Consider the following 15,482-nt stretch of genomic DNA (forward strand, 5'->3'; position numbering starts at 1 on the left):
GACAATAGAAACGACAGAAAAGACAAAGTATAGGAGTGACTCTGATTAAGATGCACTATGTATATAAATGGACATAGCAAATTGTACCCTCTTCTACAGCCATTTGTAGATTTAAACAAACAAGCTGCGCACTGGTGACTCACACCTGTAATCCTAGCTACTCAGGGGGCTGAGATTTCAAGACTGTAGTTCAAAGCCATCCTAGGCCAGTGAGACAATTAACTACACACACACACACACACACACACACACACACACACACACACACACACACACACACACACACACACACACACACACACACACACACACACACACACACACACACACACACACACACACACACACACACACACACACACACACACAGAAGTGGAGCTGTGGCTCAAGTGGTAGAGCGCTAACCTCGAGCAAAACAGCTTGGAGATAACACCCTGGCCCTGAAAGTCAGTGAGACCCTTATCTGCTTGGAGATAACACCCTGGCCCTGAAAGTCAATGAGACCCTTATCTCCAATAACTACCAACACACACACACACACACACACACACACACACACACACACACACACACACACACACAGAGAGAGAGAGAGAGAGAGAGAGAGAGAGAGAGAGAGAAGTGGAGCTGTGGCTCAAGTGGTAGAGCGCTAACCTCAAGCAAAACAGCTTGGAGACAACACCCTGGCCCTGAGTTTAAGCCCTAGGACAACCATGAGAGTGAGAGGAGAGAGAGGAGAGAGGAGAAAGGAGAGAGGAGAGAGGAAAGAGAAGAGAGAAACAACCAAATGACCAGAATTAGCAACTTCTATTATCTACTTATACAACTTCTAATTTTTATTATGCTAGCTAGTCTTATTATCCTAATTCAATTTATAATAAATACATTAAAGTTAAAAGAAAAGAAGCAATTCTCTGCCTGTATAAATAGCCTTACTTTTCAGAAAAATGTAGAATGGGAATTAATACACCAATGTACAAATCTAAAGGAAAAAGACAGCAACTTGCATTTTACTAGATGAAAGAACCCACTGCTTCTCACAAGCGTAGAGTTAACTGAAAAAGACACTTCCATGTTCTTTGAAATAAATGTTAAAACACAAGAGGAAACAAAAAGACAAAGTAATATAGTATATGAAGGTCAGCACAGACCAGACAAAATAGAAAAGAAACCCATTAATCATCTGGATTGCAAACACTGCCTCTGACAACAGGTATGACACAAATTTCAAACTGGTAACATTCAATTTTCCCCATCTTTGAAGGATAAGGCAAAATATGTTAACATTTATTAATATGCCAAAATATATGTGGCAAATGACAATTATAGTAATATTTAACTTATTATGGAGCTTGTGGAAAGCCTGTGTTAACACAGATACACATTCGTCGAAATCTTTCCAATGGCTCTTTCTTTGGCCCTAGGATCAGTAGTTGGCGGAAGACTCAAGGGGACTCTAATGGTGCTCTCTCTGGTCTAGCACCCTGTCCCACAAACTCAGCCTGCATGTGTTTTACTGCAATCTCAGCTCTCTTCTCAACTTGTAGAATCCTCCATACTCCAGCTGGCTTCTTCCTCCTTGAACCACAGCCTACAAACATCAGTCCCTTGTTTAATCTTTATATTATTACTGTCCATCATTACTGATATCCAGGGTCTTGAGAACTACTATTTTCCCCAATTACTACAACTATTACTACTATTTTTTTTGTTAGTTTAAGTAAAAGAATAAATCTAATCCCCCATTACTCCATCTTGCCTAAAAATACAAGGGTAGTTCAAGATCTATTCATACTTTTTTTTTAGTTACAAGGATATTCAATTTAGGGCCTGTGCTTGCTAGGCAGGTTCTCTACCACTTGAGCTATGTCTCCAGATCTTTGTGCTTTCAATATTTCTCTAATAGGGTCTCCCATTTATGCCCAGGCCAGCCTGAGCCATGATCCTTCTATTGATACTACATACATAAACGGATGACAGGTATGTACCACCATACTCAAATTTTAATGGTTGAGAACAAACCACAATCTTCTTAGTCTCTATCTCCTGAACTGCTAGAATCATAGGTGTGAACCACCTACCTGGCTCTAATAGTACTTCTAATAACACAGAATCACAGAAAATACCAAAGTCTGGAAGAGTAATCACTATTCCTTTAACGAATTTTGATGCATTACCACTTCTTATTGTGGATTTTCTTAGTTTTCAAATTCTAGGGCTAGAATCCACTTTCATACATATTTATGCTTTGAAGTTATAATTATGAGAGATTTGAGCAGTACCTCACCTCATGCCATATATTCATTATATAGAAAAACTATTATTCATTTTTTCAAATTACCTAGGAATGTTCCAGAATGTCTACTTTTCATTCTAAAGATTAATGATTTAAGCCGGGTGTCAGTAGCTCACACCTGTAATCTTAGCTACTCAGGAAGCTGAGATCTGAGGATCTCGGTTCAAAGCCAGCCCAGGGAAGAAAGTCCATGAGACTCTTATCTCCAATAAACCTATAGAAAAAACAGAAGTGGTGCTGTGGCTCAAGTGGTAGAGCGCTCTCCTTGAGCTGAAGAGCACAGGGACAGCACCCAAGCCCAGAGTTCAAGCCCCATGACCATCAACAACAACAAAAAATTGTTTAGGGCCTGGGAAGATGGCTCAGTGACAGAATGCTTGCCTTGTTTAGAAAATAATTAGGCCACAAATAAAATGTTTAATTATCAATTACCTATATAAATACCTAAGGCCTTTATTGAAGTAGCCTATAATAGAATAAAATTTACACTAAGATGCTACCTTTTGTTAATGTCCTTCTAGGTTCCTATATTTTATTTATCACCTGCTCCTTATTTCCCTCAAAGCCATCTTTATCATTCCATGTCCAGAGCTACTGTACCTGGTCAAGCTTTTACCTCATCAGCCAAATTTCTCAGAAGCCTTGTAGGCTACCTGCCTCAATTATTTATTCCTTAAATCTACCAGGATAATTACCACCAGTATGTAAATATTTAGATTTTACAAGTTCTTTCTAACAAACTTTCAATTTCATTTTTACAACTATGCAACTTTCAAGTTCTTTATATTAAGTTAAATTAGTCACATTTTTAAAGAAAAGGTAACAAGAATCATTGTTTTGGCTCATTTCCTAAATGCTTGCAAATATATCCACACTGTGTCTTGTAAAGAAACTCATCAAGGCATAAAAACAACCCCCCTGGATTCCTATTTATGAAACAAAACAACAACAAAACAAAACAACAACAAAATGTCAGATTTATTACAGCAATTCTGAGATAAAGGATAATCCTTACCAGGGCCTGGCTAACATTTCCTCCGGTGGCAAGTGACTTAAAGTGGCTGCTATTATAGACCAACTGAACCTCTGAGATTTCCACTGTTTCTAGTTCCTCCTGTGTCTGCCGATCGATCACATGCAGCTTCTCCACACTGTCTAGGAGCACAACTGTGCGAGAGTTTATCCACTGCAATTCAAGCACAGGACAAAAGGGGAGTGAGGCCCACAGTATTATTCAGGACAAGATGAAAGCTTGGCCCCTCCAATCAACTACATTGAGGACATTATCCATTTCAATACCTTACATAGCAACACAATCTCAGTAACAATTACTCAGTGACAACCCAGGGCAGAGTTTTGAGTGTTAAAACGACATTTTGATAGTATAAGAGATACTAAGAACTGTGATAGATTATAGGACACAGAAATTTTTAACAAGATCTTTTTAAAGGCACATTGGAAAACTTCACAATCCTACTTTTAATTTTTTTTTTTTTTGGTCGGTTGTGGGGCTTGAACTCTGGGCCTGGGCACTTTCCCTGTGCTCTTCAGCTCAAGGAGAGCGCTCTACTGCTTGAGCCACAGCTCCACTTGCAGTTTTCTAGTGGTTTATTGGAGATAAGAGTCTCTCAGAGTTTCTTGCCGGGGCTGGCTTTGAATTGTGATCCTCGGATCTCAGCCTTCTGAGTAGCTAGGATTACAGGTGTGAGCCACCTCTGGTTGTTGCTTTTAATATTTATAAGATAAAAGAGCAAACTAAACATCACAAACCTAGCTAGTAAAAGACAAGTGTTAACAATGAAGCAACATATTTTAAAATAGAAGCTATTTGAAAACTATATTTCCTTCCAAACCTCCATTAAAAACAATGGAAGAGTTCTTTGTCTTTCTACAGAACTGTATTATCTAATTTTTATTAATAAACATTATTACAATTTTTAAAATTCTAAATTAATAATTTAAAAAATCTTCTTAATGATGTCATTTGACAAATCTTGGACTAGATATGAGATACATTTCTCAAATGAATTTTCTTTTTATTGAGACAATATTTTTACATTTTCATGGGATATAATAAAATGATACATTTATAGAGTATACAATGATCAAACCAGGGTAATAAGTGCTAGTATCTCCTCAGACATTTAGCAATTTTATGTTTTAAGATGAAGTTTATACAAAGTTTCTTTTTAGAAGTATCAATCCTTCTCCAAGGAAAAAATAAACTATTGAAACCTATACATTTATAAGTTGCTAAAGTGATTTATTCCCCTACACAATTGGTGATATTCATGATGACTTAATTGTATGATCTACTCCATATTATCAGGGTGTTTTATCATAGAGTGTTATTTACATAGAATGTTGTATCAAAGTCAACCAATTGAAAACAGATGTTCTTTTAACATATGTTACATTTATACTCTGTACTACATGATAGCCACTATAAGGGAAAAGATCAGCCCTTGGCTGGAATGCTTGGGACCAGAGAGTTCTGGATTTGGGATTATTTTAGATTTTGAAATGTTTGCAAACAATATAATGAACTATCTTGGAAATGGGACCTAAACCTAAACACAACATTCATGTGTTTTATATATACAAAACAATATTTTCAGTGCACCTTCATTTTGACTACACTCATCATATGATGTCACGGGTATAATTTCCCACTGTGGCATCATATTTGGCACAAACTCATAAAGTTTTAGATTTGGAGCATTTCCATTTTCAGATTATGAATGCAACTGAGCATTGATTTCTAAATCAATAGTCTATGGGAGAGTTTAAAAATGCAATGTGAAGCTGGGTGTTGGTAGCTCATGCCTATAATTCTAACTACTCAATAGGCTGAGAATTGAGGATCATAGTTTGAAGCCACCCTAGGAAGCAAAGTCCATGAAACTCTTATATCTCCAATTAACCATTCAAAAAAGGCTGGAATTGGAGCTGTGGACCAAGTGGTAGAACACTAACCTTGAGCAAAGAAAAGGCCTTGGCCCTGAGTTCAAGCCCCAGAATTGCACGTGTGCTCATGCGTGCGCACACACAGACACACACAAACAAAGCAATATGAACAAGGCTTGGTGATGCACACCTACAGTCTTAGGAGCCTGAGGCAGGGGGACTGCCTGAGTCCAGAAGTTCCAGACCAGCCTAAGTTACACAACAAGACTATCTCAAAATGCAATGTACAACTAAATTAATGAATCACATATTAAAAAGAAACTACTAACTATAGCATCTATATGCTTAATCATTACATATTATTGAGTCAAAGAAGGAAAAAAAAACATTTCTTTAGTCCTTTTGACAGTACACTCAGGGCCTGCCAGTCAGCTTGCTGGCTCAACTGGCATTCTAACACTTGGGCCAATTCCATTCAGGCTTTTCACTGCTTATTTTGGAAAAAAGTCTCATGGACTTTGCTGCCCAAGCTGGCTTCAAACCATGATGCTCTAGATAATAGCATTCTGAGTAGCTAAGGTGACAGGCATAAGTCACTGGTGCCTGATAACAGATGCTGATGTGCAAAAACCAGCAATGATAGCAACCCAGAAATATTGTGAGAAAATTACTCTCAAAATTACTACACTATTTGAAAAATAGTAAAATTTGATGCAAAAAAAATTTAATCACAATGTATCTCAGGACTGAGATGTAATGTAGAGAAAAAAACTCATCAATATCTTTGGCCATACAAAGCCTTTTGGCTATAACAGGTACCACAAGGTCCTGACCTAGAAGTATAAATGTGTTCACACAGAAAGTAGAACAATGATTCTAATGATACACCTAAAATCTTTTGAACCCAAACTTCCTTTTTTGCTCATCAAGACAGTGAAGCAACTTTTCCTGACCTTGCCAGCACCAAGCAGAAAATCAGGCTGAAAGGAACTAATTCCAAGGCATCACACCAAATTCAGACTTAATTCAATGTGAAAGAATGTTAATTTCTTTATATGGTCCTAAAGGTTATGGTTCATGGTAAAAAAAAAAAAATGTGGCATTTTAATAAATCCTGGGTTCAGGACAACTGCACAAAATAAATGGGAATACTTAATTTGAAAAATACTCACAGTAAAGTTGATAAGGTCATAGTACAGGTGAAGGTGCTTTTGCTTAGTAACATGTATTGCTCCAGATTCATCTCTCTTAACCTGACAATGAAATGAAAATAGCAGCCTAAGTATTAGCTACTGTCTTAGAGACTTTGAAAAATATTTGATTTATATATCATCTAGAGAATGAGGGGCCACCCCTTTTGTACAAGCCAAAATTATTGAAAGAGAAACTAATATATTAATGAAAACACCATTTACTCTGTGATCTGTAACCAAACCCAAGGCATATATGGCTAGTAGTCTAGTTGTCAGTATTAGCAAATGCCATAATTTTCATGCTTTCATAAAATAACTTAACACCACCGTATCAATAGTTAGTTAACTAGAGTACAAAAGAGGACTGGTGACATGTGATAAATCCAAACAAAATTCACTAAAAAAAAGACAAAATGTTACTCAAAGGCTATGAGGGAAGGGTCCCAGCAGACAATTCTGGGCAATACAACGAGACTCTATCTTGAAGAAGAGGAAGGAGGAGGAGGGACAGCAGCAAAATTACACTTTTCTGAACTTGGGATACTATAATAGTTTCCAAAAGAAGCTTTTCTATCAATGTTTTATTTACATATGGATATCTACACAATCAAGAATCCTCAATCATCTCTATCTTTTACTATCTCCACTCTAAGGCAATAAAACCCTAAGGAAGAAATAAAGCACAAGATATACCTGGTTACATTGTATTCGTGACATCCCATTTAGCTGTCTAGTGATCTGGCTATTTTTCTTCCTATGTCTCAATTGCTTTCAGTATCCTAGTGTCATCACTTACACTTGACCTTATTCTATAACTTAACAAAAACCCAATACCACTTAATGTGGTGCTGTCTTCACTCAGTCACTTGCCCCAGAAAAAGGATGATCTGACAAAATGAACATAGGACCAGAGCCATGTGCTCAAATACATAAGTTCCACCATTCTAGCTGTGTGAGCAGGGCTGATTACTTATTACTTTCCACATCTGTCAAATGACAATAAGAAGGTACCAATTTTTTTGATAAGCTGCATATGTTGAAAGTGTTTCATAAACTGGAAAGATCAATGTCAGCATTACTTATTCCTCTAAGATTTTTCTAAAGTCCTGGAAGAAAACCACTATCTAAAACTAAGCTCTTGCCCCAACCCCCATCCCTGATGAATGTTGCCTCCATCTTGCTGGCATAGTTCATCACTCCTGTTAAGGGGCCCTCTTCCTTTTGCTCTCAGATACGTTTCTTACTTCTATATCTTCAGATAAAAAAGTAAAAATAAATCCCTTGACTTACAAAAGATAAGTAATATATATACATACGATTTAACCATGCTCTTTCTTGTAATCGGGTATTAGGAATGCATGAGTTTGCTTCATAGAGACCTTTTTTAGAAAGAGTCTTGCACTGTTTACCCAAGCTACCCTTTGACCATGATCTTTCTACCTTATAAGTGGGATCCTTATAACTGGGACCCCAGGAGTGCCTACCACACTGACGTGATTCTGAGATAAGGGCCTAATAACTTTTGCCTCAGCTGGCCTCAAAGTGAAATCTCCCCATTTTCAACTCCTACACAGCTGGAATTACAGACTTGAACCACTATGCCTAGCCCTAGAAATCCATTTCTTAGGTTAACAATGTTAATGGGGTCAGCAAATTATGCTGCAAAGGGCCATACCATAAATATTTTAGACTCTGTGGATCATGTAGTCTCTACCACCCTATTCAACTTTACCAGTGTACTGAGAAAATAATCACAAATAATATGCAAATGACAGTGTTCCCCTAAAATTTTATTCACAAAAACAGATGTGGCTGGTCAGATTTGGTCCAATGGTTATAGTTTGCCAACCCTTCATTTAAATCCATTCCATACATTCAATCTTATTGTCTACCATGGATTTCTCCCTGTTAAAATTCTACAAACATGCATAAACATCTACTATATATAGGTCCTGTCCATGTCCTCATTGCTGAAAACAGTTTCCTGGTGGCTAGCAATAGAGTTGATCTCTAGACTTATAGAACTTTTAGTCTAGTGAAAAAGAAAAATATTAGACAAGAAATTTAAGAAGTCTTAAATGTGGCTGGAGTCTTGGTTCGAGTGATAGAAAGCTTGTCAAACAAGCACAAGGTTCTAGGTTCAATTCCCAGGTCAACACTACAAAGGAAAAGATCTTATATGAGTAAGTGGAAGGAAGTACTAACTTGATTTCAGATCATGGAAGGCAACGTTAAGCATTAGCAGGGCAAAGTCAATGACTATAAAGACCACACAGAGCTTTCCTGGCAGAGGCAAGAGAATAAATGAAGGCTCCCAGGCCAGAGACTAACTGCGAAGACTTAAGTAGGTATTTTATTTAATACTGGAAAAGCAGTCATGGAAGTGGGGAGTCACAAAGGGAGAAAGATTTTGGAGATAGAATTAACAGGATGTAGTGATGGAACACATGTGAAGGAAGAAAAGTAACTGAAAGGTAACTCTTGGGATTCTAGCTGATTCTAGTGGTGCCACCTTCTTATTATTAAGCAAGAAACCTGAGACAAGATGACATAGGCACATGCTTAATTTTCTCTCCTGCCCCCAAATGCTTATAAAATGTTCCATATTTTTCTAGATCACCTTAATCCTCTTTGAGCTCTAATTTAGACCAAGGCGTGCGCGTGTGCGTGTGCATGCACGTGCGTGTGCGTGTGTGCGTGTGTGTTCCAGTCCTGGGACTTGTGTGTGTGTGTGTGTGTGTTCCAGTCCTGGGACTTGAACTCAGGGCTTGGGCCCTGTCCATGAGCTATTTTTGCTGAAGGCTAGCACTCTACAACATGAACCACAGAACCACTTCTGGCTTTTTGGTGGTTAATTGGAGAGATAAGAGTGTCACAGTCATTCCTGCTAAGCTTCAAATTGCAATACTTAGATCTCAACCTCCTGAGAAACAGGATTACAGGCAGAGCCACTGGACCAACTTTTAATCCTCATCATTATAGTTCAGTGCTTAAACTGTTATTTTTAGTGGCAATAAGCATACCATAGAAATATAATATGTTGTGTGAAATAAAAAATGTTTTATATTTCATTTGCTTCTTGTACCCATCAAGGTGCAGAGAAGAGTAGGTACTCAATGATACATAACACATAGAGATAGATAAAAAAACACTAATATAGACATGTTCACATTGTTGTTCATACATAGAAATAAACTATTAGTTATTGTCAGCCAAAGGAAATAGAACTGAGAAATAAAACATGACGAGTTATATACTAAGGAAGATCAAGGATTAAGCTCCCCTTTCCCCCCCCCCCCCCCCGCACCACCATGTTAACCATTAAAACCTTAAATAAAAACTAAATAGGTCAATCTCTCTCCAAAGATTTAAGATAATAAGACAGACTTCTCTGCCACAATATTAAATTATTGATGAATCAGGAGGAAAATCTGTACTACAACACTTTATAACAAACAGGCGCCATCATATTAGAACTTACCAACAGAAAATGAACAACATCACCTCTGCAGAATGCAAGCATGGGGTTCACATAATTATGCACTGCCACAAAGTGCCAGGCCAGCAATGGAACACTGGAGGGATCCATCTACACAAGAAAGGTAGGAGAAATTCATCATGGTTTATAGACAGGACAAAGTAGAAATCCTATTTTAAACAGCTAACTAGTATCCCTTGACAAAACCAATTCCAACTACTCATGAAAATATTGTGAAGTAAGAACTAACTGTGAAGTTTTACAAGGGAACTTTCTGGGTTAATGACAATGGTCTACATCTTGATAAGGATCTGGCTTACAAATATGTATTATGTATTTGTAAAAGTTTGGCAAATATACACTCAAGATATGTGTACTCATTTCATATAAACTAAGAAAAAATCTAAGCACTATTAAACTCTAGCTAATTAAACGTATTTTGAATACTTAAGGTATTGGTTTCCATAAAAAAATTACTTTGATAGGTGGATAGATAGATGGATAGATTCATAGATACTTCATAAAGAATAAATAATAAAAAGGTATGGTAATGATAGAATTTAGATGACAGGTATATAAGTATTTAATGAAAAATTCAATATAAATAATAAATATTAAGGGAAAGACAAAACATAATGAGATGTAAGCAGATGTCATAATAAAAAGCTCAGATAAGAAACTAACTTAAGGGCTGGGAAGGTGGCTCAGTGATAGAGCACTTGCCTTGCATGCTCGAGGCCCTGGGTTTGATTCCTCAGCACCACATAAGAAAAAAGCCGGAAGTGGCACTGTGGCTCAAGTGGTAGAGTGCTAGCCTTGAGCTGAAGAGCTGAGGGACAGCGCCCAGGCCCAGAGTTCCGGCCCCACGACCGGAACCCCCCCCCCCAAAAAAAGAAACTAACTTAAGATAGTTAGTGGCAATGTCAGCCAGCTTTGCCATCTAAAAGAACAGACCTGCTTCTCCTGGTGCCCAGAGATATATAGGGTACCAAGAAGAAAACTATAGTATGCTTCCTCAGTTATAGGGGCAGCTGCTTTCTGAACTATCCAGGGTTCTGTGCCATCATTTTCCATCCCACCAATACCCCTCCTCATGCATACATTAGAAGATCACAGCTCTCTAAAAACACCAAGCAGAAAACAAAAGGGAAAGTGGGGTTTGAATAATATACTTGTCTCTCAGTGTCTGGAGTGCTTAGTTCCATCGCTAGCCCTTCCACGCTAATATACCAAAATCCATAATACTCAAGTCCCTTAGATATAATGGGAAAGCGTTTGCACATAACCTATGTGAATCCTCCCATATGTTTCGATCACTTGTACATTTCTTATAATATCAAATACAAATGCTATGTAAATAGAAGTTACATTGTTTTTTTAGAGAATAATGACAAGAAAATGTCTTCACCTGTTTGTTACAGATATAATTTTTTCTGAATATTGTGGATGGGTGGCTGATGGAATTCATGGATACAAAACCTACAGACATTTAAGAGCAACTTTCTTTCTGAAAAATATCTTCTAAAGTAATGTATCAGAGATACAAGACATGGACAGCATATGTAGCACAATTTATGTTGGACATTATATATTCTGGAGTGTTCTATCAGTATTTCAGTGTCAAAGCAGCAGATAACAGGCATAATCCTGGCTCAGCCCTGCTATCACGTAACAATGTCCTTTAAACACTGAAATCGAGGATAGGACTCAATACATCAATTTATCCTCCAGCTTTAAGTCCAATAAAGAAATTTTACTGTCCTTAAAAGGGCAGTAAAAGGGGCTAGGAAAATCCATGCATGAAATTAGGTGTGACCACAAAGTGCTAAGACAGCAATACATAGGGAGTGTTAAACTGAGGTTAAAAACAAAATCTAGCTATATGCTGTTTATAAGAGAAAAATTTTAAACAATAGACATAAAAGTATATGATTATCACCCTAAGTCTAGACAATGATTTCAGAGCGCTGACTTCCATTCTACGTAGATTTCTGCCAATCTCACAGAATTCAAGAATTCACCCTGAGAATTGACCCTGACACGGTCCTTTCTCTTGCTGACAAGATAGCAAGACATAACTCACCCGTCCATAGGGAAAAGTCATCCACACTTTCAAGGATGGTTTCAATCCAATGACCAGTATCTTTAAGGAAAAAAATATTTTCAGTATCTATCTTGGTATTTTCAAATGGTTTGTGTTCAAAGCCTCTAAAAGTTAAGAGTTTCATCTTCTAGGCATAACAAACATATCACTGAAACTGATAATAGGACATAGGGGTAAAGGGGAAAGAGTGAGAAAGTTAATCTGGTTAACCTAATAGATATATGTGTGAGATACTACAGTGGTATTTCTTTGAACAATTAATATAGATCTAACAAAATAAATAACAGGAATGTAAAACAGGTGGGGGGGGGCAGGAAGAGAAGAAAAGAGTGAATGAACAGGGTGAAAGAGGGTAAAATATGGTAGAAGTACTTTATAGAGATGTATGAAAATGGCTCAAAGAAACTTGTTGAAAGGAGGGTAGGGGTATGAAGAAAGGAAAATCTGAATCGGGCACATTGTAAGCAAATATGGATATCTCAAAATTGAACCCTTCTATACAACTAATGGATGCAAATTTTAAAATGACCACTAACACAGAAAAGAAAGAATTTCATCTTCTAAACACACCTACCTTTGTTAAGGATGCCATGGCCAATAATGAAAACTGTGTGATGGGATGATCTTTCAATTCAGGCTTGGAATGTAGAGGTTCAATGCAGCACACTTCACCCTTAGAGCCACTGAAGAGACATCTAGATTCACAGGTCCTCACTCCCATCACTCTCCTAAAATGTAATCAAACAATTCAGAATCAACTTAGTTATGATCTGAGGCACTACTAGCCCAGCCTGTAACAGCATCCAACTCCTATTCTTGCTTTCAATAGTCCAAGCTCCACATGACTGCAGTATGATCTTTTTATTTTATGGGTCAGATCTATCATTTTTTTCTGCTAAACACACTCCACTGGTCTGCCTCTGTACATAAACTCCAAATTCTTTACGTATATCTTAAAAGTCCTACAGGATCTGATTCCTGCCTCGATTTCTCTTCCACTACTGTCCTTTCTAACAAAGTCAAGCTCCAGCCATACCAGGATTCTTTGTATTGCTCTAGCAGAGTCAACTGTGTGCCCATCTCAGAGCCTTTGTGCTTCCTCCAGATCTTTCCATCTGTTTACTAGCTCTTTTTTTTCAAATGTTACCTACAAAAGTCTTTCATATGCTATCATCAAATGCATTCTAACACACTGACCTGTCAGTTTCTTCACAGCATCCAGACCTACCTGTATTATTTATGTGACAGCTTATTTTTTATGTCCTTAGTCTCTTCCCAACTAGAATGTAAGGTCTAAGAATAGGGACATTGTCCAGTTCACAGCCATACCTCTGGTGTTTGATAAATACCTACACATAGGAGATTCTCAATAAACATAAGCTAAATAAATAAGTAGTATTACTTTGTACTCAGTATTTCTGGAGCTTTATGAAAAATAAAATAAATAAGACCTTGAAGAACTAAAGGAAACATAATTATAAACTGTATATTGCATTCAACATTTTCCTTAAACTTCAGTCTGGTAAGTATTCTTCCATATATTTAGATGAGTCTTTGCTCTTATTTAAAGAGTAAAGAGGGCAATTCAAAAAGCAATAAAAAAGCCCTTTACACCTGTCATTATAATAATAATCAAGAAGGCCTGGGGTCTAAATTAAAATTAGTGAGCTATTCCAGAATAGTGGCTCCCCAGCGTGACAGCATGTAAGAATCCCCTGGAGAGTAGGACTCTAGAATCCTGCCTCAAACCTACTCAGACAAAATCATGGGGAACCAGGCCTGGAATTCCACGTGTTCCATATGCCTCCCCAGGTAATTGTAATACACAGCCATAATCTACTTTCAATCACATAGGCTTTCCAGACCTCTTCACATTCAATTTCAAATCATTAAACCAGAGCTAGATTTCTCATTTGTCAATAAATGTCCATTAGTCTCTTACTTAAATGTCAATTCAAAAACAGACCCTCCGCTGTCGTTGCAAATCGCAAGAGTTGGATCATCTGTGAACTAAACAGAAAAAGGAATTAATTTTCTTGTAGAGTTTTAAACGACTGGTCAAATGTTCAGTAGATCAAGGGGAAAACTATAAAATGGTGAAAATCTACACAATGCACAATTCAGCATTTTAAATAACCTGAAATGAGACATAGCTCATCACTTGAAGCATACAAAATCATCCTTATTTAAGACAAAAGTGGCTCAGCATTTTTAAAAAGGTAAGACTTTCAAAAAGTAAAAGTACTTTTCCTCAGGATAAGAGGAAAATATTAAAATGGTTAATAAAAGCCCTAAAGTTCTCTACTTGGCTTTTCACATTAAGTTTTTTTAACTTAAAATGACTTGGATACATTTGCATTTGTATTATTTGGATACATTTGCAGTTACCTAGTTTCTAAAAATAAAGACAGAGTAAAAGATGCATGATATCTCTAGGAAATGGACTTGTCTAAATAACTTTTGTGACTATCTAAAGATTAATCCTATATCTAAAACATCTGAACTTTTTATATATCTCCCTAAAATGTGCTACCTTTGTGACTGACCTTCCATAGTATACTTCTATCTGGAAAGCTCAATAATCGTGCTCACAATGATAGTCCTAAGGTATGGGAAATGTTACAGAACACAAAGTGATTTCTATCATTTATAGTGCCCAGGCTCTTAAAAAGCCAAAGGATGGTGAACCATCTTAACTGGCATGCCTTTTTACTGAGGGATGGTGTAAAGCAGGAAGCAAGAGTCTCCTTCCTCCACTACACATAAGTGCCCTATTTTTGTCTCAAAGCCAATGTGGGAAGCATGTATCCTATAAGCATTCATGAAATGGTTCACTGGAGTTCAGGATGAATAAGAGAACTCATGTTTCTATTTCCTTTTCTACTTCTTGTGTATGCATTATATAAAATGCTTTAAATTAGTATAGCAGTCTATTTATATAGTTACACACAAAAAAGCACAAAAAAGATGAAAGCCCAAATTGCTATTGATAGGATGAAGGATTAAGTTTAGAGAACAATGAGAACAGGTACTCAAGTGCATGTATCTGTTGTCAATCAAATTTCAGAAGTATTCAACCACATATGTATACTTCTCTAATGTCAGCATCTGCACATAACAGCTCCTGATACTGTTTTTTAATTTGTGCTGGTCCTGGGGCTTGAACTCAGGGCCTGAGCCCTGCCCAGAGTTTTTTTGCTCAAGGATAATGATCTACCATTTGAGCCATACCTCCACCCCCAGCTAATTAACTAGAGGTAAGAGTCTCAGACTTTCCTGCCCAGGCTAGCTTCAAATCTTTTTTTTTTTTTTTTGGGGGGGGGGGGTCGGGTCGTGGGGCCTGAACTCTGGGCCTGGGCGCTGTCCCTCAGCTCTTCAGCTCAAGGCTAGCGCTCTACCACCTGAGCCACAGCGCCACTTCCGGCTTTTTTCTTTTTGCTTATGTGGTGCTGAGGAATCGAACCCAGGGCATCAGGCATGCAAGGCAAACGCTCTACCACTGAG

At 37.4% G+C, this 15,482-nt stretch overlaps 1 protein-coding gene across 3 annotated transcripts in view; it reads right to left on the reverse strand.

The window, feature by feature from the left end:
- Vps8 (VPS8 subunit of CORVET complex) overlaps positions 1–15,482 on the reverse strand; it is a 229,142-nt gene that overhangs the window by 170,427 nt on the left and 43,233 nt on the right. For all 3 annotated transcript variants that reach the window (XM_042668229.1, XM_042668220.1, XM_042668236.1), the window contains 6 exons: positions 13,921–13,988; positions 12,553–12,706; positions 11,958–12,017; positions 9,878–9,985; positions 6,376–6,456; positions 3,312–3,482 (listed from right to left, as the gene is read on the reverse strand). In XM_042668229.1, coding sequence (XP_042524163.1) covers positions 3,312–3,482; positions 6,376–6,456; positions 9,878–9,985; positions 11,958–12,017; positions 12,553–12,706; positions 13,921–13,988 — 642 coding nt within the window. The remainder of the gene's footprint in view (positions 1–3,311; positions 3,483–6,375; positions 6,457–9,877; positions 9,986–11,957; positions 12,018–12,552; positions 12,707–13,920; positions 13,989–15,482) is intronic.

Source organism: Dipodomys spectabilis, unplaced genomic scaffold, assembly GCF_019054845.1.
Source record: "Dipodomys spectabilis isolate Male_0828 unplaced genomic scaffold, ASM1905484v1 ptg000017l, whole genome shotgun sequence".
Taxonomy (NCBI): Eukaryota; Metazoa; Chordata; class Mammalia; order Rodentia; family Heteromyidae; genus Dipodomys; species Dipodomys spectabilis.